The sequence below is a fragment of the Hemibagrus wyckioides genome, linkage group LG22 (assembly GCF_019097595.1).
Source record: "Hemibagrus wyckioides isolate EC202008001 linkage group LG22, SWU_Hwy_1.0, whole genome shotgun sequence".
NCBI lineage: Eukaryota > Metazoa > Chordata > Actinopteri > Siluriformes > Bagridae > Hemibagrus > Hemibagrus wyckioides.
Window position 1 is genome coordinate 6,245,202 of NC_080731.1, and position 24,238 is coordinate 6,269,439.

Genomic DNA, 24,238 nt, shown 5'->3' on the forward strand with positions numbered 1-24,238 from the left:
TGACTGTGTGGAGGTGTTTCTTTTTGCTGTTACTTTATTTGTGTGAGAATTGAGACAGCTATCTGATTGGCTTTGCCCTCCCAGTGGGAATGTGAAGCTCCCGGGTCGATAACCAGCATTTTATCAATGTGTCTGCACTGCTAGAATACACACACACACACACACACACACGTCACATACCGAGACTTTGTTGGACGTGATTTGTACCCTAGGTGGAGAAAGGTCATAATAAAGGTCATAGACGCAGATCAATTTAATATATATTCATTAAATATTGGATTTAAAGTACAACACAAGTCTTTCTGAGAGATGATGTAAAGCAAAGATGCATTTAATAATAATTAAATTAAACAAAAAATTATTTTATAAAGCAGTACATAGTAATTAAACAAAGTATTTGGTGTGACAGCTCTTTTTTTAATAGTGGTCTTGGTTTTAAAAGGAAAGAAACTGGTAGGTTTCATTTTATATTGGAAAATCTATCATAGTTTTTCTCGGGAATTTGTTCGAACTTTCTTCGTTATTTTGCACGCAAAACCCCACAGCCTTCATTATGTATTTAAAAAAAAAAAATTATAAGTTGCTTTTTACTGACAATCTGTGTAATTTTTTAGCGGAAATGTAAATATGTTTATTTATTTATTCTCAGATGCCACAAAATGAACACCTATAAGAAAAATCGTGCGAAAGAAATAAGATACCCAAGATGATTTTTGCACAATAGTTTTTGCTGTTTGTATTTGATTAACTTTTTGTTACCCGAGGCCAAAATATTGAATTTCCATCTTGTGGGTGTTTTGTGGGTTTGTGTATTTAATATTGTATTTCTTTGTCATGGCACAGCTCCAGAGTATGAAAGGAGACACTCAGGGTTTAAGGAAATTGTAGTTTTTCATAAGTCTTTCTGTTTTTCTGTTTTTACCCTAGCCTACTGGGATAATATCTGAGAAAATATCCAAAACCAGGAACACCCCACAAGAGCTGCAGTTTTGGAGATGCTCTGATCCAGTGGTCTAGCCATCACAATTTGGCCCTTGGTCAAACTCGCTCAAATCCTTACTCTTGTCCATTTTTCCTGCTTCTAACACATCAACTCTGAGGACAAAATGTTCACTTGCTGCCTAATATCCTAATATATCCCACCCACTAACAGGTCCCATGATGAGGAGATCATCAGTGTTATACACTTCATCTGTCACAATTTGAAAAAAGATCCAAAACCACCAAAAACAATATTTATTTTATATATATATGATGATATAAATATATATATATGTATATTAGGTTCACAATGAAATGCAGTGTATATATATATATATATATATATATATCTTCAACCACTAAACTTTTGTCCAAGGCTCTCTGAACAGAGGTAAAAACATTTCCAAATGGCAAAAAACCTCTCCTAATGACACAATGCCTCTAGAAATGGCACAAAGCATAAAAAAGCAGACAGCCTCCTGAAATAGCTAAAAGATGGCACAAAAAAACATGGCACAAAAAAGACAAAAAAAAAAAAATCCAGCACAAAAGAACATGTGCAAATGCCACAAAATGTCTCCAAATGGCACAAAATTAAAAATAACAACTGGCAATAACATAAAACTCTCAGTAATAAAAATGTGCAATTTCGCAATAAAAAGTCTGAAATGCACTCATCTCATTTAGCCTTCACTGAAATCACCAGACTTTCCCTTTCCTCAGACGGAAAACTTTCTATTTGTTGCCAGAAGAGCTGACACTGGAGACTCCTTCCATAAAGTTAAAAATATAAATGTTGCTGTTTCCTGACAGAAAGCTTACATGTCAGCGCTTATACCAAACTATATACAAATTATTCAGGTTATTTGTTAAATAATATGTTTTTTTAATATGTCTATTATGAGGTTTATGGGATGTGCTAGCTTAGTGGTTAAAGGGGTGATCAGAAGGTTCTGAGTTTGAATCTCAGGTCCCCCAAGCTGCCACTGCTGGGCCCCTGAGCAAGGCCCTTAACCCTCACTTGTATAAAATGAAATAAATTGTAAGTTGGATAAGGACGTCTGCCAAATCAAGTCAAGTCAAGAAGCTTTTATTGTCATTTCAATCCCATATAGCTGATGCTATATGTACATAGTGAAATGAAACATCATCTCTCCAGGACCCTGGTGCTATATAAACAACATATAATTAGCGGCGGTGGTGGCTTGAGTGGTTAAGGCTCTGGGTTGTTGATCGGGGGTTCAAGCCCCAGCACTGCCAAGTTGCCACTGTTGGGCCCTTGAGCAAGGCCCTTAACCCTCTCTGCTCCAGGGGTGCTGTATCATGGCTGACCCTGCACTCTGACCCCAACCTCCAAGGATGGGATATGTGAAGAAAGAATTTCACTGTGCAGTAATGTATATGCGACAAATAAAGGCTATTTCTATTTCATTTCTAATTACAAACAGAACAAAAACACAGAGCTAAGGACAGACATTTGTCCTAGCTACATAAATTGCAAACAGTGCAAAGACAAGATGGTGCAGAAACAGTACAGAAGTACAAAAAACAACACAAGACAGGACAAAAAAAAACATGTGCAACGAAAACAAAATGAAATGTGATGTGCCAACTTGAGAAAACCAGGTATCTAATAACATATATGTTTGTTACAAATGTATAGCAGCATGGCAATATGGCAGAAATGCAAATGCAGGATTTACATCTCAACATATTAGAACCAGTGCCTTAATCTTTGACTCCTGTCAGCACTTCTGTCATGGAAAATTATTCAACAACTTCTAACCAAGCAGGTTCGAATCGTGTGCATAAGTTCTACTTGAGAGAGAACTGCAGCACAGATGTACCTGAACTGTTTGGTTACAAGCTTGAAATTACAGGTCAGAAAGAGAAAGAAAGAAAGAAAGAAAGAAAAATGTATTGATTTTTTTTTTCTCCCACTGAACAAAAATCTGTTATGTCTGACAGTTGAATGGAAAGCTTGTGAAGGAAAGCTGCATTACTTATAAATCTAAAGCATGGCTGTGTTTACTTTTCTTGCCCCAGCCTTGCGTTAAAGTTTAAGTTTGTTCATCAATATATGAGAACCAGCGCTGAATAAAACTAGATCAAATGAAGAAGACACATCTCAGGTGTGATGGAGAACTGATGGAGAAAGTCAGGTTAAATGAATTGACCCCAGACGATAGTTGACAGCTCCGCTCTTTCTCCATCCGTGTATGAACTTCAGAGGAACTTATCTTGACTGATGCGCAAGTGTTTGTCCCATCTGCAGGGCTCTATGCTGGGTCTAATTAACGTCTGGCCCCATCACGGCACGGCTGGATATGACCGCAGCCGCGTCTGGGTAGACATGTTTATCAGTCAGACGCCGCCGCTGCCGTCTGGACCGACCTTGAGATGGATGTCGGGCTGCTGCTGAGGCGGAGGACCTTTTTTTTTTCATGTGTGTGTGAGTGCTCTCCGGTGTGGTATAATAGTACAGTTTGTTTTCCTGTGTGTTTTATGACCAGCTGGAGAACACTGAGGGGGGAAAAATAGAGTAGTGCTGTAGATCTCCACCAGATAGCCGAGCCTTGCCTTGAATCAGGTTAGTGCTATTGTGGAGAAGAGAGCGACTAAGAAAGAGAGTGAGTCCTTGAGGGTTGGTCCTAAGCAGACGCTCCACTTTTCAAAGCAAAAAGGGATTTAGAGACGCAAGAGTGAGTAGTGGAAATAGCACAGAGATTAAGAAAAGAGCAATCGACCCTTACCAGGGAAAGGCGTGCACTGTGTATAGATGTGTAAAGATAATGCAGGAATCCATTCCATATAAAAAAGAATAAAGATGAAAGAAGCTTGACAACAATGATCTCTGAGATACTGGGAGTATTAAATCACATGCTGTCTTTCATTTTTTTCTTCTCATTCTTCTGTACTGTACATCAACTTATTACAGCTCGCTTCCTCTGCTGAGTCCTCTGCATTAACACAAAAAAGGAGAACAAACATGCATGCATCGATATCTAATCTCCCTCCCGGTCTTCTCTCTGCACAGGGCAGAACAAAGAGGAAAATAAAAGCGAGGCAGTAACCACCCCGGTGTAAAAAACGATAGATGATTTGTCCTCTCTTTGATAATTCCCCATTCATTCTGCTCGCTTCCTGAATCCATCCCAAACCCCATTGACACCTGGCAATTATTTAACCAACTCGATATGAAAGTAATATTGACCTTTACTAAATGTCCGTGCCATCTATCCATCCGTCCATCCATTCATCCGTCCATCCTAGACTTTCATAAAATTCTACGCTCTTAGAAGAAAAGCTTCTATATGGAACCTTCTTTATAGGATGTATATAGAATAATAATATAAAACTTACCAGTACTCTGTTTAATTAACAAATAAATAAATGAATAAATAATTTTATCTTGCACCAAATTTTAGATGTGTCTCAGAGAGCAGAAATGGGTTTGATATCACCTTTTACTTGAAGATAGAAAGATTTGTGTGGAAAAAAATAACTTTTTTTTTTTTCTTTAAACGTATTTAGGATTTTATGAATATATTGCGGATTTATTGGTTAAAGATTTAGAATATTGGTTATTTTAGTGGTTAAATAGTTAAAAAAATATATTTTTTTCAGAGTATATATATATATATATATATATATATAAACACCTTCAAATTTTAGATGCATCTCAGAGAGGGGTTTGATACTTGAAGAAATATTTAAATGGAAACAAACTTTCACCTTAAGAACTCGCCTCCAGAACGAATTAAATTTGTATGCCGAGGTTCCACTGTAATTTAATTTTAAACTTTATAACTTTTATTGCATGTATTTATATTTCTGTTAAGCTGCTTTGGGACAGTTTCCATTGTTAAAAGCACTATAGAAATATATTGAATTGAATTGAATTGAATAGCAGAATAATATAAATGCATAAATTTAAGTGTAGCCTGAAGACCTCTTTGTTCCCAAAATGCTCTTTCTTGTTGCTATAGAACCTTTTAAAGGATCCATGGGCTAAGTAAAGAACCTTAGGATTCTAGAACCCAAATGGACACACTTTTGTGCATGCTAAAGACTAGTCCAAAAAGTGAGAGCAATTCAGAAAATATGTGTTCATGTACAATGTTTTGCCTTGGCTCCAACCCCCAACACGATCTCACACCGTAGAATTCTCAATTCACTTATCCTCAGCCAGCAGCGACAAAAAAATAAGTCTTCTCTCTTTCTGTCCCGGCGCTGACAGGGACAACCGGCTGTTAAAAATAAAAGATACATCCCATCACTCCATGTGATTATTGATTTTCAAGTTCAACAAAGAAAGAAAAAAGATCTGCCATCTAAACTGCACAAACACATTTTTTACGCCTTACAGAAGTGCTTCGGAAGCGGCTTCAGAAACGTATCCTATTGTACGTTAGTATCTAGGAGTACTTAAGAATCCAGCAGAATCTCTGTTAGAGAGAGACATGAGTGAGTACAGCAGTACAAACACTATAATCCTGGGATCTAGCAAATTAGTGCTTGTTTAAGGGCTTGGAGAAGAGATGGGACCAACGTGGACTGATTAAACATGTGGAATTAAGTGTACAGACCCCTGGCATATCCTTACTAATGTTCAGAACAGTCACCTTTCACACTTTGTCCCATCATGTCATGCTGTATTCATGGTGCCTTTGGTATCTAAGTGGGAATCTGCCATGTTTGTAACATCATCCCTCACCTCTGTGAAGTTCATAATAAAGCTACTTGTCCAGCTTTTCCAGCTACAGTGCTTACAGAGGTTCTGTTCTGCTCTAGCTGAATTCATTTACAGCAGAGCAACAGCAGCAGATAATATTGGGGTAGTAGCATTAGCAATAAACTAGCCATCTAAGGTTTTTATATATCTATACAATTCAGATCAATTTATTTGTATAGCGCCTTTAACACTCGACATTGTCTCAATGGTTTTTCAGAAATACAGTGGAACCTTCGGTGTACGAATTTAATTCGTTCTGAAGGTGAAAATTTCTATTGCGATACGGATTTTCCTATAAGAAATAATGTAAACGCGGATAATCCGTTACGAAGCGTATGGAAACTGTATGACTGCTTACAAAGAACTGACCCAAGCCAAGCATTCCATGTCAAGGGTCCTCACAGGAAGTCGTGCCACCAAGCTTGGGGCTAAAAATAGAATAGACCGCCCACGCCACCAATCTATCAACAAAAAAAAAAAAACGTAACAAAGCATTTAGGAAACAGACGAATGATGTTATGAGAAATTAAATTGACCAAAAATGTACAAATAAAAGGATGAAAAGAGAAAATGAATTAGATAATAATCAGAAGTTCAGGCGATATTCTGGATACTCATCAGAATAAGTCACAAAGTTAATATAATCTAGTTTATAGTTAATATATAGTGATATAATGTGATGTCACCCAGCTGTAAATCAAAATATATTTTCAAGCATTTTTACTTTCAGCGAAATTAAACCCAACATAAAAGGTTTAATCATTTACGAAAATGTCAAGACTGATGTTCCACAGGAATATTAATGACACAACAGTGCAAATGTGATATAAGATATTATCTTGTGCACTATAAATAATGTATTATATGATAATGGAGTATAAATAACGTGAGTGGTGCGTTCCAACAAGAAGGGGAAGTGCACTTTAAGTACTCGGATGATGCGCTTATTCAACCCTATACACCGAACATGGAGTTTTGGACGCTTCATGCACTGCATGCTTTATTTACATAGCTTAAAAGGGGCGGGGCTATTCAATATGGCCTACAACACTCGGGTGTACAAGACGCCTTAGAAATGTCTTTTAAATGAGCTGAATGTGTGGTTTATTTTTTAACATTTTACCCAATACTTTTAAAATGTCTTATAGTTGAATTATTAATATTAATGACACAGAAAGGAATGATTTATAGACTTCAGTGCAGTGTGATATACCTTTGCTAGATCATCTCATCCAGCTATAAGCCTGACAAAAACAAATGAGCTGTTGCTAAGCAACCACGGTATAAGCTTTTACTTTATAAGGACACTTTGACGTTATCTCTTATTCCGCCAAGGAAATTCCAAGAATCTTTAATTGGAAACGTCAGAACTATTGAATTTGTTCAATATCTATGAAATGAACACCATCTGGGCCTATTGACTGCCGTCCTCCGCCTGTAAGAAGATTTCACGGAGTCTTCTCTTTACATTGATTTCCCTATTGACCTGTTAGAACATCTCCAGCGTTTGCTGTTTTAGCAGCTTGCATTTCATTAAGCCTGAGAGATCGGGCTCTTTTGTGCGCGGCTCGTGATTGGCTGATCCGGTGGGAAGGCAGCGTCAGCTCCCTGAAGCGGTCTCCGTGTCCTCACAGGGTTAGACGCAGAGCCGAGAGACCGAGAGCTGATTACGGCTATACAAACTGCTCTCCGATACTGGATTATCAGGCTGCTTATAGGTTCCTTGCAGGAAGCTGCATTGCGGGCCGAGCGACATTCTCTCACTGTTTATCGAATCGATAACTTTTCCACTTGAGCCTCATTTTCTGGATGCAGCACTCGGTTAGAGGTGCATTGATTGTGTGATAGTTGCTCGAATGTGTTTCGCTGATGTGTTATAAAGTAACACTCCATAACATGCCATGAGATCGATTTCTAAAAGCAAACTCGGGAACCTGTAATGCGTCGTGGTTAAAGGTCAGCCTGCTTTAATGCGAATCTTATTGAAAACGGAATGGCACTCTCTGATTGGACAGAAACACGCGAAACAATAAGAAGAGACGTGCGCATTTCTTATTATAATCAAAGTGACTTTTCTCCTGAACACCCATTTACAGTACATGTATTTGTGAATGATAGCAAAAAATATATATTTTTAAATGTGAAGGAAAATTTATTTCATCATTATATCACACTTCTGTTCAATTCTGATTGGTCAAAAGCTGATGAATAATATCAGCACCTTCTGACCACATATCAGTTATCACACAATCAGTTTAATTCCCACATAATCAGTTACTCGATATTTATATTTATTTCTTGATGTAAAACAATCAATTTTACATTTATGATTAGCTGTGGCTCTGTGCCTACGCTGTGGCGATGCTCGTATAAACATTACCACAAGTGCAATATTGCTTTTATACAACAGTTCGATAAACAAGACTATAATAATTTCGTAGGTGACATTTCAGACACCAAATGGATAAATTATCTGTTTGTTTTTTGATGTGATAGTGGATATAGACACAGCAGAAGCTACATTTCTAGACGTCTTTATTTCATTTACATACATTTACCTTATTTATACAACTCAAGGGCCCAAAAGTGGCAGTTTTATGACTTGAACTCACAACCTTCTTCAACATCTTAACCGATGAGTTACTATTTCCCCTCAGTTTGTAGACCATCATCTTATTGGCTAGCTACAGCTGATGTCATACGTTTACATCCCTTTGCTAAATCGGCAAAATGTTAATAATTTGAAAGAAATAAGATAAAATGTAGTTTGTTTGTTTTTTATTTACACATCCCTGAATAAGATGTTTACATACAGTATATTATTATTATTTTATTTAAAGATCTTATTTTTCATTTCAGATCCCTCTTATTTCTTATTATAAATTATTAATATTTTGCAGGTTCAGCATAAACTTGTGTTCTCAGCTGTAGCTAGCCAATGAGCTGATGGTCTATAAACTGAGTGTAGCTATAGGGAAGTACTAGCTCAAGACATTGGACCACTGATGAGAAGGTTGTGAATGAAATCCTAAAGCCACCAAGCTGCTACTTTTGAACCCTTGAGCAACTGGTTAGTATACTGGTTGTATAAATAAGATGAATGTAAGTCTTTCTGGATAAAGGCGTCTGTAAATGACCTGTACATCGCCTTTAATTTCTGCTTCCCTTCTTTCTTTTCATCTTCATCCGACAAGCAGTTACATTCAAGTAAAAAAAATTGTTTGGTGTATCTGCTGATGAAGTCACTAACTCTACTGCAGTAACGAACTAGGAAGTAGAATCGTATGTGCTGACCGCTGACGAGTGGAGGAATACGAATCCTGAAATGTCTTTCTTACCAACTTTAGCGATTTCGTTAAAATCACTTCCTGTTTTCTGTTTCCTGGGCTGCAGGTTGGAGATCAGATTCTGGAGGTGAACGGGCTGAGTTTCCGCAGCATTGCCCACGATGAGGCTGTGCAGATCCTCAAGAGCTCGCGCCACATGCTGATGACCGTAAAGGACGTCGGACGACTTCCTCATGCTCGCACCGTAGTGGACGAGACCAAGTGGATCTCAAGCCTGCAAATCGCAGAGAGCTCGGCCAGCGCTGCCCTGAGGTGAGCCGATCAGGATCTTCTGCTGCTTTTCTCACTAATTATTTACTTGTTCTTTTCATGCTGTATCTCTTTTCAATTCTGGAAAAGATCCAGAACAATCACATGGTAAAGTTGTGGTAGTTACGTCAAAGTGTACATAAGTGCTTTCTGAACCACATCTGTAGTGTATGTTAGATTACAACAGAGCATCATTTTATACACCATCAAGTTAAGTAGCCTTTATATGTCACATATACATTACTGCACAGTGAAATTCTTTCTTCGCATATTCTATCCTTGGGGTCAGAGCGCAGGGTCAGCCATGATACAGCGCCCCTGGAGCAGGGGAAGGTTGAGGACCATGCTCAAGGGCCTAACGGTGGCAGCCTGGCAATGCTGGGGCTTGAACCCTGATCTTCTGATCAACAACAAAGAGCCTTAACCAATTGAGCTACCATAATATACAATATCCTGTTAATGATAGGACTACTGTTTCAGATGGAGTATTTTGTTATTATTAGTTAACAGTTAATGCATCGTAAATTAAACAATATATAGTGCCTGACACCTGGAGGTGTGGCTTCTGCTCAGTTGGATGGAAAACCTGCACCCACACCAGTCCTTTACGGATAAGACTAGACACGCTGTCTTAAAGTAAAGCTTTACTGGGGCGACCCAAATCGCATACGTACGCACTATTCTACTTCACAGTGTAGTAAAAACAGTGTGAGCTGTATGTTCACACTGATAATTGTGGACTTTAAGTATCCAGATGATGCACTTATTCATCCGTAAAAAAACCAAGTGTGGAATGTTGGGCTCTCAGTGCTTTGCTTACCTAGCAGAAAAGGGGCGGGGCTACCAACCACTGATGCTAGATTAGAACGAACATTATAATGAAAAAATAAGATGACCGACGGCACTCTTGTGGACATTAAATCTTACAGATGTCTTTTAAATTGTTTAATTGTTTGAACATTTTTAATATTCACCGAATCTTTCTGAGGCTAGCGGCATTGCATTACATGCATGTGTCATCATCTGCCATCGAACTGGGAAATGGCTCATACTTCTGTTTAGTAAATGAAATCTTACTGAAAAAATGTAAAAAAAATTCATAGAATAGATGGTGGAATACACAGCGTCAACAGTGATTTTCTGTTCTTTTTCCCAGCACAGATAAATATCACACATCCAGCTTATACAGTCGTAAGGACAGTGACTCTTTAAAGCGCAACTCTTAGGTCACTATACAGGAACTAATCAGGAATGAATGAGTTGTTCTTCATTAACTCTTATCCTATTCCTATTATCTACTAAGACCTGGTAGTTAAATGCTCAGATGTTAAATACATTAGCGGGAGTTTCTTTTCTTTATTATCTTTGCAGTAATTATCGAGTCTTATGCAGTAATTACTGAGCCTTGAATTTCTCCCGCTCCCAAACTATGGCTCTTTAATAATAACTACAGATTAAATCCTCATCACAATAACATTCATTCCCTGTAGCTAAGCCTTATCTGGTACCTGATAATATTGCAGTAGCCCAGTGTCTAAGTGTAGCAGTGAGTATCAAATATTCTGCATTGACGTGTGAATCATTTACTGTTAAATAACAAAAGACAAATGTTTAATAATAATAATAATAATAATAATAATAATAATAATAATAATAATTGCAATGATTAAATAAATAAATAAATAAATAAATACCAGCAACAACAACAACAATAATAATAATTGCAATGATTAAATAAATAAATAAATAAATAAATAAATAAATAACAGCAATAATAATAATAATAATAATAATAATAATAATTACTGTTACAGATCATTCTTTATGGACTTATTAACAGTTATTAGTACTGTGTTTCAGTCTCTCTTTCAAGTAAAAGTGGGAGGAAAAAAATTCCACTTCCTGTAGCAATTCCTTATTCCCCTTTTTGAATAACAAAAAAAAAAAATCTGATGTCAGTCACTGGTCCGATTTCTGAATTTGAGGCTGGGAATTTATAAAGAGATCACACAACCATGACATTTTAAGCTAAAATATATTCCCAAGTTTCCCCGACATTCAGTTAAAGCCAAGTTGTTGAATATAAAATGAAATCTGGGTCAGTGCCTGCTGTTGCTCTTTTGTATGAAAACGAAGCACCTCAGAATAGCTGTGGCTGCTTTTTGAGTTGGTTTTAGACGCTGTTGTTGAATGACTCACTGCACACAAAAACACATACACGTCATATGCGTGATTGTGTGTCTCTATGAGTGTGTGTGAGTGTGTAGTGCACGGTTATAGATCGCAAGCTGCCGGCACTCTCGACTCTCTCCCTCCAGCTCTCCTCCTATCCTAATGGAGTCAGGTTGATTGAGAACCCCAGGAGGTGCTCATTTCCAAAGTGCTCCTCTAGATATCCAAGGTGGCTTCGAGTGCCACGCTCCGTTCCACTTATGCGCTGCAACGCCCGAGGCAGACAGCAGACTGTTGTCTAGGAATATTTCAGACGCATAGCAATTGTTTTATGATTGCAACATTGCGCTTTACCTCGGTGAGACATTAATTGGCATCATGATATCAATCAGTGCCTCATGGCAATAAGCTGACAATATTTCTCTTCCCTGCAGTGTGTCAGGAGATGCTGGTGCAGGAAGCGCAGGAAAGGTAAGACGCAAATTCTGTAATATGTAACACCAAGGACACACACACACACACACACCTTAATTCGTAAAATATTCAAAAAATGCTCTGTGTTCCTCCTGAGATGATTTACACACATCAGCACTGATATTGTGATTTGTTATGATGCACTGATGTCATGTCCAGGATGTATTCCTGCGTCCTACTTAATATTCCATGAACGTAGAGAACCAAAATTGAGAACAAGTACACTTTAAGTATCCGGATGATGCACTTATTCATCCATAAGTGTGGAATGTTGGACACTTCATGAACTCAGTGCTGCAGAAAAGGGGCGGGGCTACCAACCACTGACACTAGATAAGAACAAAAAAAATTGATGACCCATGACACTCTTGTGGATATTACACCTTAATGATATCTTTTAAATTAGCCGTTGTTGTGCGATTCATTTTTTTTTTTTAACATTTTAACAATTCACTGTTAAAGCTAGCAGTGTCAAACGTGCATTTGACGTCATCTGCCATCGAACTGGGAAATGCCGTAATATTCCCAGAACCGGTTTAACAAACAAAGAGAAACAAAACTGGGAATTAACATCTAATAAAGATGAAAATAAAGAGAAAAACATGTTCAGATATTCTCATTTATTGCCTGTTATATTAATAGACGTTTGCTATAATTGACAGAAACTAATTTGTCAGTAATCAACACAGAGGTCAGTGAAGGAAAAGGGTGAAGTATCACCTTCAACAGCTGGAAATATTTCAGAGCAGACTTTCTCACTTCCTTTAATCCTGCTGAATTCTTCCTTTATTTTCTTTACTGTCCTTTCTTTCGAATCTATTTATCAATAAGGAATAAAAAGTTTTGCCTAATTGTCTACAGCAATAACTAACTTATAGCTAACTGTTTCGCTCTTTCTATATTTTCAATTTCAAGATTTATTGTAACTCAAACTCCACTTGTATTGTGAGGTTTTATCCTAGTTATACAAAGCCACAGCTTTCCCTGGCTACAGGTCCGAGAGGGTATAACCGGTCGCCTGTATGACATTGTAATAGCAGTCTGAAAAGATGTAGTGGCTCCAGGCATACGCTTTCACACTCCCAGATTGGTAGCTGCCATGCACTGGTGCAGTCTCAGCTAGCAGGTGGGAATTAGCCTCGACTAAACAGGAGTGAAGACTGGAACGGTGAAAGGGAAGGTAAAAGGAATGAGGAAGAAAGAAAGGAAAATAAAGGCAGAATGAAATGGAATAAAATTTAGAAGGGAAGAAATACAAAGGACGAAGAGAGAAAATGAAAAGGGGAGAATTCAAATGGGAGGCAATAGATAGCAAAATAAAAGGAAGAAAAGAGGAAACAATGAGGATGTGAAGAGGAAATTGAAGGAAGAAAAAGTGTAGAAAGGATGAAGCGGAAAAGAAGGAAGGAAGGAAAGGGAGGGAAGAAGGAAGGAAGGAGGGAGGGGGGTAGGAAGGAAGGAAGGAAGGAAGGAAGGAAGGGAGGAAGGAAGAGGAGGGAGGGAGGGAGGGAGGGATGGAAGGAATAAGGGGGATCTGGAAGGAAGGAAGGAAGGAAGGAAGCATGAAAGGAAAGGAAGGAAGGGAGGGAATAAAGGGGGTCAGGAAGGAAGGAAGGAGGGAGGGAGGGGGTGGTTAGGAAGGAAGGAAGGAAGGAAGGAAGGAAGGGGTGGAGGAAGGAAGGGGTGGAGGAATGAAGGGAGAGTGGAAGGACTGAAATGTTTTGTTTTGTGATTTTTATTTTTATTTATATTTTTTTGGCATGTTGACCTAACTGCAATCTTTATCATTAATTTTTATCTTCATAAATAATTGTTTGCTTCTGTACTCATTACTTACATACTATATACTATAAACACTATTTACTTATATACTTATAGTTTAAACACTATTTACTTACATAGTATACTATAAATGATATTTACTTACATATTTATAAACATGATTTACTTATATAGTTATACTATAAACACTATTTGCTTATGTAATTATACCCTAAACGTTATTTTCTGTAATATTGTGTCATTCTGGATCTTTCTGCAAATTTATCAGGTTTTTGAATCAGTGAAGCTTCCTCATCCACACAGCATCACACACTGTATGTTTTCTAGAATTACACTCTCAATAGCTATGGGGTGATTTAATGTAACTCTTATTATCAGATGTGGTGTAAAATAAAACCAGTGATCCGTTCTAAAACAGCCAGAGAGCGTCGTTGGTTTAAATCTGACCATGTACAGTGCAGTGTTCTAGTGGTGCTCCTGCATGGGTTAAAGCTCCGCTGCAGGAGGTGCCACTGCCTCTGCAGTGGTGGAGTACTGATGTGTCAGCAGCTTTCTGGACCCTGAAGGCTGGACTCAAAAAAGGCTATAAGAGCTTGGTGGAGAAATAAAGGAGGTAAAAGTGGAGTGAAAGTTTTGGTATCTGAAGTCTTTAGTCTTTTTTTTTCCGCTCTGGCTGCCAAGCCACAGATTGCATTAGAGCCGGAGTAACCTTGGAGAGTATAGCCCCGTAAATCAGCCCCCCGCTCTCCGTACGGCCCCCGCACACCCCAACCCTTTGGGACCTGGGCCCATGGAGCTCTTTTATTAGGATAGAGTGAGTGTGCAGAGTCTGTCATTGAACCTTGATACACAGTAATGGCAAGAGTGCGAAGGTATCACTGAGCAGTTAAAACCCTTACGATCCATCAACCTCTAGGCAAAAGAAGTCAAACTGTTTTTAGACTTATATATATGGCTCTTAAATGATCTATAAACCTCCTTTGACCTTTACAATTGCCACTTTAATAGGAACACCTTGTCATTCATGCAGCTGTATTCAACAAAATATGTAGAACCACAACGCAGATGCAGAACAAGCAATTTGTTTGTTTAAAGGTGAAGAAAATATGATTTATTTGTTAGTATGGTTTGAGTATTTCACATGCTGCTCATCCTTTCTTGACCATATGCAGGTGTTTCACACCAACGGGGGGCAAATACTTATGCAATCACACATTTACTTCTGTGTGTTTTTTTAACCGTCAGCAATTTTGCAAGCAATATTGATTTCTTCAATAGTATGAGCTAGAGTGTTTGTATAGAATCATTATCCCATAAAATAATAAAAATATAATAAAAATATGTGGAAAAGTCAGCGTGGTAAATATTTATGCAATCCACTGTATTATTCTTTAAAAAAGATTTTTTTTTTTTTTTTAGATAAAATTGTAAGTGATATTTATATTGCAAGATGCAAGGATGATGAGGAAAAAAAAACATAACTATGGGTAATAAAATAGAAATTAAATTGAAATATAGAATTTTAATAATTTCTAAAAATAAAAACCCAATATATATATATATATATATATATATATATATATATATATATATATATATATATATATATATATATATATATATATACACTATATTGCCAAAAGTATTCGCTCACCCATCCAAATAATCAGAATCAGGTGTTCCAATCTTCCATGGCCACAGGTGTATAAAATCAAGCACCTAGGCATGCAGACTGTTTTTACAAACATTTGTGAAAGAATGGGTCGCTCTCAGGAGCTCAGTGAATTCCAGCGTGGAACTGTGATAGGATGCCACCTGTGCAACAAATCCAGTCGTGAAATTTCCTCGCTCCTAAATATTCCACAGTCAACTGTCAGCTGTATTATAAGAACGTGGAAGTGTTTGGGAACGACAGCAACTCAGCCACGAAGTGGTAGGCCACGTAAACTGACGGAGCGGGGTCAGCGGACGCTGAGGCGCATAGTGCAAAGAGGTCGCCAACTTTCTGCAGAGTCAATCGCTACAGACCTCCAAACTTCATGTGGCCTTCAGATTAGCTCAAGAACAGTGCGCAGAGAGCTTCATGGAATGGGTTTCCATGGCCGAGCAGCTGCATCCAAGCCATACATCACCAAGTGCAATGCAAAGCGTCGGATGCAGTGGTGTAAAGCACCGCCACTGGACTCTAGAGCAGTGGAGACGCGTTCTCTGGAGTGACGAATCGCGCTTCTCCATCTGGCAATCTGATGGACGAGTCTGGGTTTGGCGGTTGCCAGGAGAACGGTACTTGTCTGACTGCATTGTGCCAAGTGTAAAGTTTGGTGGAGGGGGGATTATGGTGTGGGGTTGTTTTTCAGGAGCTGGGCTTGGCCCCTTAGTTCCAGTGAAAGGAACTCTGAATGCTTCAGCATACCAAGACATTTTGGACAATTCCATGCTCCCAACTTTGTGGGAACAGTTTGGAGCTGGCCCCTTCCTCTTCCAACATGACTGTGCACCAGTGACCAAAGCAAGGTCCATAAAGACATGGATGACAGAGTCTGGTGTGGATGAACTTGACTGGCCTGCACAGAGTCCTGACCTCAACCCAATAGAACACCTTTGGGATGAATTAGAGCGGAGACTGAGAGCCAGGCCTTCTCGTCCAACATCAGTGTGTGACCTCACAAATGCACTTCTGGAAGAATGGTCAAAAATTCCCATAAACACACTCCTAAACCTTGTGGACAGCCTTCCCAGAAGAGTTGAAGCTGTTATAGCTGCAAAGGGTGGACCGACGTCATATTGAACCCTATGGATTAGGAATGGGATGTCACTTAAGTTCATATGCGAGTCAAGGCAGGTGAGCGAATACTTTTGGCAATATAGTGTATATATATATATATATATATATATATGAACATTTTAATACTATATTTTTCATTACATTTTAACAGTATAAGGACTTTTACAAATCTATTTTTAATATTAAATATTCACCAGAAATATTTAATTTTAAAACTGTGCAAAACTCACACAGTGAAAATTGCATTGCCTTAACAGTGACTTGGCTCAGAGCCTTACAAGAACAGATGCAGTGTGCCAAAGCTTATAATGTATTGATTTCACAATAGAGGTAGTGAAAACTCCTCCTAGTTTAGAGCTTTACCCTTGAGCAGCATATACATTTCACAGATCCAACCCCCCCCCCCCCCGGCGTGTGTTATGAGTGTCAGGATTGACTTTGCGTTTATCATAGCACCATTCATTTATACATTTATAGTTTGGAGTGCGAAGAACGACCCCCGTGAGACAGGGCTGTGACGGGCCTGCGGTCAGATCACATCTGCTGTCGGATTACACCAGAATGTTCGGCGCACTGAATGACAGAAGATGGGTTATTAGACCGTACTTAGCCTTCATTCCAGCTGAGCGGTGACGTCTGGATCGGGTGCCGTTTCGCTGGAGAATTGATGCGAGGAGGGATTTCAGTCAGCTGTGTTAAAGCAGTACCCTTCTCTGTCAGCCCTTTGTACTTTTTTCCATCATGTTTTTAAAAAGGATTCTTCAAATTGAATTAGGAGAAAATGAAATTAAAAGGATGTTAATGTTAGAAATATTAAAAAGGCATTTTACCTTGAAGAGTGATTGTGTTCCAGGGAATAGGTTCTGGAGGGCAAGGCTATGGGGGTAGGCTATTTAATTCAGAAAAAAATGTTCAATCCAATCTTTTCCGGTTGCAGTTTTATTTCTTTAGATGTAATTTGATGTGTGATGTTTTCCAGGTACAAGTCCTTTCTCTGCTTTTGTCGCTAAAAATAGTATAAATTGCTCCCCCTTGCTTTTTCTAATAACAGCAACACTAGGAGACATACAGAGCCAGAGAATGTGAAAGCTTTCTCTCTCTCTCTCTCTCTCTCTCTTTCTCTCTGCGTCTCAGCCTGCGGCTGGTTCTAATGTACTTCTGATTAAGGAGAATGTCAAAGAGGAGAAGGAAGGAGATGCGAGTTTTTCTGCAGAGGCAGCGGACATTGGGTTAATGACACACAGAAGCAGAGGAAGTGAGCGAGTGAATAAGTGCCACTGAGTGACTCATAGAGCCCTTTCATTCCCCAGGGCGTGTGGTACTTAATATTAGCTCTGGTTGAGTGGAGAGACCTCAGAAGTCTGGCCATACACCAGGTTCAGGATCGGTTTGCTGTGTTTTTACTCAAGCCCACACACTGACCTGAACACACACTTCATTTCACTGAAGCAGCTGTTCGATCAGATATACTTCAGGTAAACATTATACCATTATAGTGACTCAGCGTATCAAGATGAAGTTGCCGAGAGCCTCATCACAGTCTCTGACAAGGGGAATCATGTATAAAACTTTATAAGCAACAAATCAATCACAGAAAATGGATCACTTGAAACAAAGTGGTTCCTGTTATCACTTATGTTATAGCAGCTGTAAACAGTCATAATGTCGCTAGCTTCTTTTTCTCTGTCTTGAAGTTAGTAAATTCATAAATCTTTGTTTATGGAAAGCTTGTCATTCTACCAAGAGACAAACAAAGCAAACAAACGAAGTCTTTCCCAAGACTTTAAACTTAGTTACAGCTTTACTTCAGACTGTTGTAAAGCCCTAAGAATGGAGGCTCCTTATATAAATATTATCTATCTATCTATCTATCTATCTATCTATCTATCTATCTATCTATCTATCTATCTATCTATCTATCTATCTATCTATCTATCTCTCTCTCTCTCTCTACATATATATGCAATTATTATAACAAGGATATTTTTATAAACCTTAGAGCTTGAACTGCTGTTGCTATAGAAAATGAATCAACAATTTCTGTCCAATCAGAATCCAGAATTCTTCAGCAGATAACAAAAACCACTCTCCAAAAAAACAAAAATCATCCTCCAACCCTTGTTTACACATCAGTGATGGCCACAAGCATGGATTTGTATAAATTTGTATAAAGTGCTCCGTTTCCTCCATTCTCTGTTTTTAGCAGTTACTTGTTTGACTTGAAGTGAGCAGAGGTTACTTTAGGTCAAGGTTACAGGTCTTCCTCAAAGGCCCAACAGTAGCAGTACCAGAAGAACATCAGAATTTTCCAGCCATTTGCCCAAAGCCTTGACTTCTGAGCCACCACTGCACCCCTTTATTTTCTTATGATTGCATGGTATCATGGTGCAACTATTGGCTCATTCCCTCATGGATAGTTCAACTAAAGAACCTCTGCCTGTTTTGACATGTCTTTGCTTCTTGTGTGTTGTAAGGCCCTGATGTCTCCGGCTCTGGCCCCGGGACTTATGGGGGCTCGGAGTTCTTTGGATGAGCAGGCCTATCTGCTGCTGACTGAGGCAGAGCGACAGACCATGACCTACTACATCCAGGAGTACCAGAGTGGCCACATCGGTGTAGAGCCTCTCGCCATGGCCCTGTTCGAGCTCTTCAACACACACGCCAAGGTTCATCTAGAGACAACAAATTCGGGAGGGAGGGTCTGGATTCAGTGCTGCATGAAACATGACACGGAAACTGTGCCAGAAATAGCTCTGAGTTTATGACTAGTGAGGATGATGAACGAGTACATTGTGCATTTTAGTCCTGGAAGTCTTAAAGTTTTAGTATTTATAAGCTATTGTTTCAGTGCCTACACTAATCTGTTAGTTTACACAATTTCTAACTTTGCTGATAAGGCAATGACTGTTGAATGAACACCAGGGGCAAGGTGGCTTAGTAGTTAGCATGTTTGCCTCACACCTTCAGGGTTCTCACCTCCATCCAGGTGTGTTCTTCAAGGATTCCTCCAGTTTCTTCCCCCAGTCCAAAGATATGCATTATAGGCTGTTTGGGATCTCTAAATTGACCATATGGGGGTGTGTGTGTGTGTGTGTGTGTGTATGTGATGCATTGGCACCCTGTCCATAGTGTTCACCACCTTGTGCCCTGGAATAGATAGATGGATAATGGAGGTATGGATGAATGAACATCTATACTATGGATTCAACTTTAATTTAAATTTACTACCCAGCTTTTTTTTCTGGCAGCATTTGCACACTAATGACATATAGACCGTCTCATTAAGAAGCATGCAGTGAAGTTATTCTTATGGACAACCCAGTAGTTCTGTTCAACCTTCAGTACACCTGGGTTACATTAGAGATTCAGTAAATATTTTGGACTTAGAAGTGCCTTCAGTCAAGTTGTATGTGTAAAAATGCTAACAGGCATTGGTGTTCATATTTGTGATATTGATATCATATTTTTCAGATTTATCCATTTCTAGAAATTACTGTTGAAGTACACAAGCTAATTTAACACAGCTAGTTAGCAGAAATTTGTGAGCAGTACCAGGAGAACTGATGTTCTTCATTCAGGAACCATTTGCAATCAAGTACACTGATATTAGCAAGAGCTAGCAATACAGTTTGTGTGCCTGTGTTTGTTTGTTTGTGTGTGTGTGTGTGTTCGCTCTATGTGTGTGTGCCTTTGTTTGTGTGTACAAGTGTCAGTGTTTTTGTGTGTGTGTGTGTGTGTCTGTTCTTGTTTATAATTGTGTGTGTGTCTGTGTTTGCTTGTGTGATTGTGTGTCTGTTTGTGTGTATATATGTGTGTTTTTGCGTGTATATGTGTATGTCTGTGCTTGTTAGTTTGTGTGTGTGTTTGTTCCTTTTGTGTCTGTTTGTGCGTTTGTGTGTGTTTGTGTGTCTATGGTTGTGTGTATTTGTGTGATTGTGTGTGTCTGTGTTTGTGTATGTGTGTGTTTGTATGTGTGTCTCTGTGTTTGTTTGTGTGATTGTGTGTGTGTGTGTTCAAATTTGTGTGCAGTACCAAGACCACTGCTTTTCTTAAACCAGGAACCATCTGAAATCTAGTACACTAATATTAGCAAGAGCTAGCAATACAAGAGGAAAGAAATGCTAAAAGCATTGCTAAAGGATGTAACATGGAATGAGACTGGTGCTAAAAAACACGATGTCTTCCTTTGTGGATAAATTTTGCTTAAAAAAACATTGTGTTGTTTGATGGCTTGTGATTTTGTGTGTAACTGGTGTTTTTTTGTGTACTCTCCAGCTTACCTTGCTGGCAGAGGTGCGTGCTCTTATTGCTCCTCAGGATCTGGAGCGTTTTGATGGTCAGGTCGTTCACCATGAGATGGAGGCGTGGAGGATGAGACATGGAGGCCTGAGTCTGCTGCATCACACCAAGCCCATCTGTAGCCCTCATCCTGAGAGTCATGTCCTCCCCACCTGCCAGCTGGCTGCTTCAGCAATGGGCTATGCTAAGGCAAGTGTGTGTGTGTGTGTGTGTTTGTATGTGTGTGATTGCATGTGTCTGTTTGTGTGTGTGTGATTGTGTATGTCAATATGTGTGTGTGTTTGTATGTGTGTGATTGCATGTGTCTGTTTGTGTGTGTGTGATTGTGTATGTCAATATGTGTGTGTGTTTGTATGTGTGTGATTGCATGTGTCTGTTTGTGTGTGTGTGATTGTGTATGTCAATATGTGTGTGTGTTTGTATGTGTGTGATTGCATGTGTCTGTTTGTGTGTGTGTGATTGTGTATGTCAATATGTGTGTGTGTGTTTGTATGTGTGTGATTGCATGTGTCTGTTTGTGTGTGTGTGATTGTGTATGTCAATATGTGTGTGTGTGTTTGTATGTGTGTGATTGCATGTGTCTGTTTGTGTGTGTTTATGTGTATGTGTGTGACTGTCTGTGTGTGGGTCTGTTTGTATGTGTGTGTGACTGTCTGTATGTGTGTCTGTGTGTGTATGTGTGTGACTGTCTGTGTGTGGGTCTGTTTGTGTGTGTGTGTGTGTGACTGTCTGTATGTGTGTCTGTGTGTATGTGTGTGTGTGTGTGACTGTCTGTGTGTGGGTCTGTTTGTGTGTGTTTATGTGTGCTTGTGTATATGTGTGTGTGGGTTTCTGTCTGTGTTTGTATGTTTGTTTGTGTGTCTGTTTGTGCATTTGTGTGTGTGTCTGTTTGTATGTGTTTGTGTTTATGTGTGTGATTGCGTGTCTGTTTGTATGTGTGTGATTGTGTGTGTCTGTGTTTGTTTGTGTGTGTGTGAGACTGTTTGTGTGTATGTGTGTGACTGTATGTGTCTGTGTGTGTGTGTTTGTGTATATATGTGTGTAGTTCTGTGTTTGTGTGTATATGTGTGTGTGTGTAGTTGTGTGTGTGTGTGTGTGTGTGTGTGTGTCCCATCTGTCTGTCACTATGTAGTGGATAAATCCTCTAGATAGTTTTGCCCTTTATTCTGATTGGTTTGCTTTCTAACATGTCAGAGGTGTCATGCTCTGGATTCTCTAACAGCCCTGATGCACTGTCCGGAAACTTCGGGGCTTTTACTGTACAGTATTTGAGACGCAGAATTGGAGCACATAGAAGAATCAAATGGGCTTGAACTTTCTCGAGTATGAATTAACTGAGCTATTCATGTGGTTCATTAAATTTGTAAAGGAAATTGTCCTGTGTGCTTTATTTGGACTCCGATAATCATGTCGCGTGTTCTTGCTGCCTGATTGTCGGAGTCATTATCCTGGGTTGTAAAGTCTTTCCACATGAATATCAGGTAATTACACTAACGACTCCTTATTCTTGATGCTCACCTTTTCCAGCTCGCCAACAAAACAGCAGGGTTTGGGGTATTTTCTGGTGATTTTGGGGCTAGTTGCTATTGCAGTAGATGCTGTTGCAGATTTGTGATTAGTGATGTAAGAATGCCAAATGTAAGTGCGGATAGAATTATCTGAGACTGATGTTGTAGCGGTGGAGCTGAATTGTTCGTAGGAAGACGCAAATGATATGTGCTTTTGCAGAATGAGTGCAGGATGGATGGAAGCGTGGAGGCAGGACCTGCGGGGGCTTTTAACTCCCTACCGGAAATAGCTTTGGTGAGTACAGTATGAGAGAGTGAGAGAGAGAGAGAAAGAGAGAGAGAGAGAAGCCTTACTGTCACTAAAAGCCATTATGCCTGACAGAGCCAGCTGAGGTGATCACTGGGTGCTTAGTACCTGCTTTTTCCACCTCACCTTAAACAATATAATTATTACACTGTTAGAATTTAAAAGAAAGTAACACTTGATAAAAAACATACCTCAGATGCATTCTGTCCAACTAATCCCAGTACAGACTTGTGCTCTAAAAGTATTCCCAATAAAGTACAACGAAGGTCTTAGTTTCCTCTACGTTTTTTCAGGATTTATTTAAGTTATGCACTTGTAGTTGTAACACCATAAGCATAGCAATATTACAGATACCAGACAGCAGCACGTTGTGAGTTCATTTCATAACATGGTGACATTTTGAAATGAAATATCAACCTCGGAAATGTCAGGATGGTTTCCCTATGGTCTAACGTGTACTTCTGTAATTATGTTTTCCGTTTAACGTGCCGGTCATGAGTCGGTGCATGAGACAGGTTAGCAGCGTCGAGCTGCAACAGCTCTGTGGGAGAGTGTGTGATGGCTGTCCCAGTCCACAGTGGACACTGTAAACAAAAACATATCTGTCATACACTATATTGGCAAAAGTTTTGGGACACCCCTCCAAATCATTGAATTCAGGGGTTGGGCTCGGCCCCTTCGTTCCAGTGAAAGGAAATCTTAATGCTTCAGCGTTATACCAAGACATTCTGGACAATTTCATGCTCCCAACTTTGTGAGAACAGTTTGGGGATGACCCCTTCCTGTTCCAACATGACTGCACACCAGTGCACAAAGCAAGGTCCATAAAGACATGGATGAGTGAGTTTGGTGTGAAGGAACTTCACAGAGTCCTGACCACAACCCCATAGAACAACTTTGGGATGAATTAGAGCAGAGACAAGAAGGTCTGGCTCACAGTCTCCACTCTAATTCATCCCAAAGATGTTTTATGAGGTTGAGGTCAGGACTCTGTGAAGTTCCTCCACACCAAACTCACTCATCCATGTCTTTATGTGCACTGGTGTGCAATCATGTTGGAACAGGAAGGAGTCATCCCCAAACTGTTCCCACAAAGTTGGGAGCATGAACTTGTCCAAAATGTCTTGGTATGAAGCTGAAACCTTAAGAGTTCCTTTCACTGGAACTAAGGGGCCAAGCCCAACCCCTGAAAAGCAACACCTGAATTCAGTGATTTGGAGCGGTGTCCCAAAACTTTTGGCAATATAGTGTATTTTAGGCCAGGCTTCCCTGTACCCGAACGGCACACTTGCAGCGTCATGGTACTACTTTGCGCATGTCTGTGAGGTGTGTGAGGATGTAGGGTGTCCCATTTCTCATTTTAGGCTTCAAAACTATGCTCATGTGCACACTTAATGCAATCTGTGGCACAGCTATAGACATAAAGTAGGCTTAGCAGCAATCTCTTACTCAGAAACCCCTTGTGATTCTGAGTGAATGAGTTGATTGACAGCATTTACATTAAAGCCAGTGATTTTATTATAAGTATAAAAACAGGTTCCTTGTTACTTCCTATTGATGCAGGACTTGCAAAAATGCAGTATAATATTAGAACTAATA

The 24,238-nt window shown here is 39.3% G+C and overlaps 1 protein-coding gene across 4 annotated transcripts in view; it reads left to right on the forward strand.

The window, feature by feature from the left end:
- Nucleotides 1-24,238, forward strand: part of whrnb (whirlin b) — an 87,647-nt gene that overhangs the window by 46,198 nt on the left and 17,211 nt on the right. For 3 of the 4 annotated variants that reach the window (XM_058375570.1, XM_058375569.1, XM_058375567.1), the window contains 5 exons: nucleotides 9,110-9,315; nucleotides 11,919-11,955; nucleotides 19,000-19,191; nucleotides 20,801-21,013; nucleotides 22,553-22,627. In XM_058375570.1, coding sequence (XP_058231553.1) covers nucleotides 9,110-9,315; nucleotides 11,919-11,955; nucleotides 19,000-19,191; nucleotides 20,801-21,013; nucleotides 22,553-22,627 — 723 coding nt within the window. The remainder of the gene's footprint in view (nucleotides 1-9,109; nucleotides 9,316-11,918; nucleotides 11,956-18,999; nucleotides 19,192-20,800; nucleotides 21,014-22,552; nucleotides 22,628-24,238) is intronic. The other variant, XM_058375568.1, reaches the window with a different exon arrangement.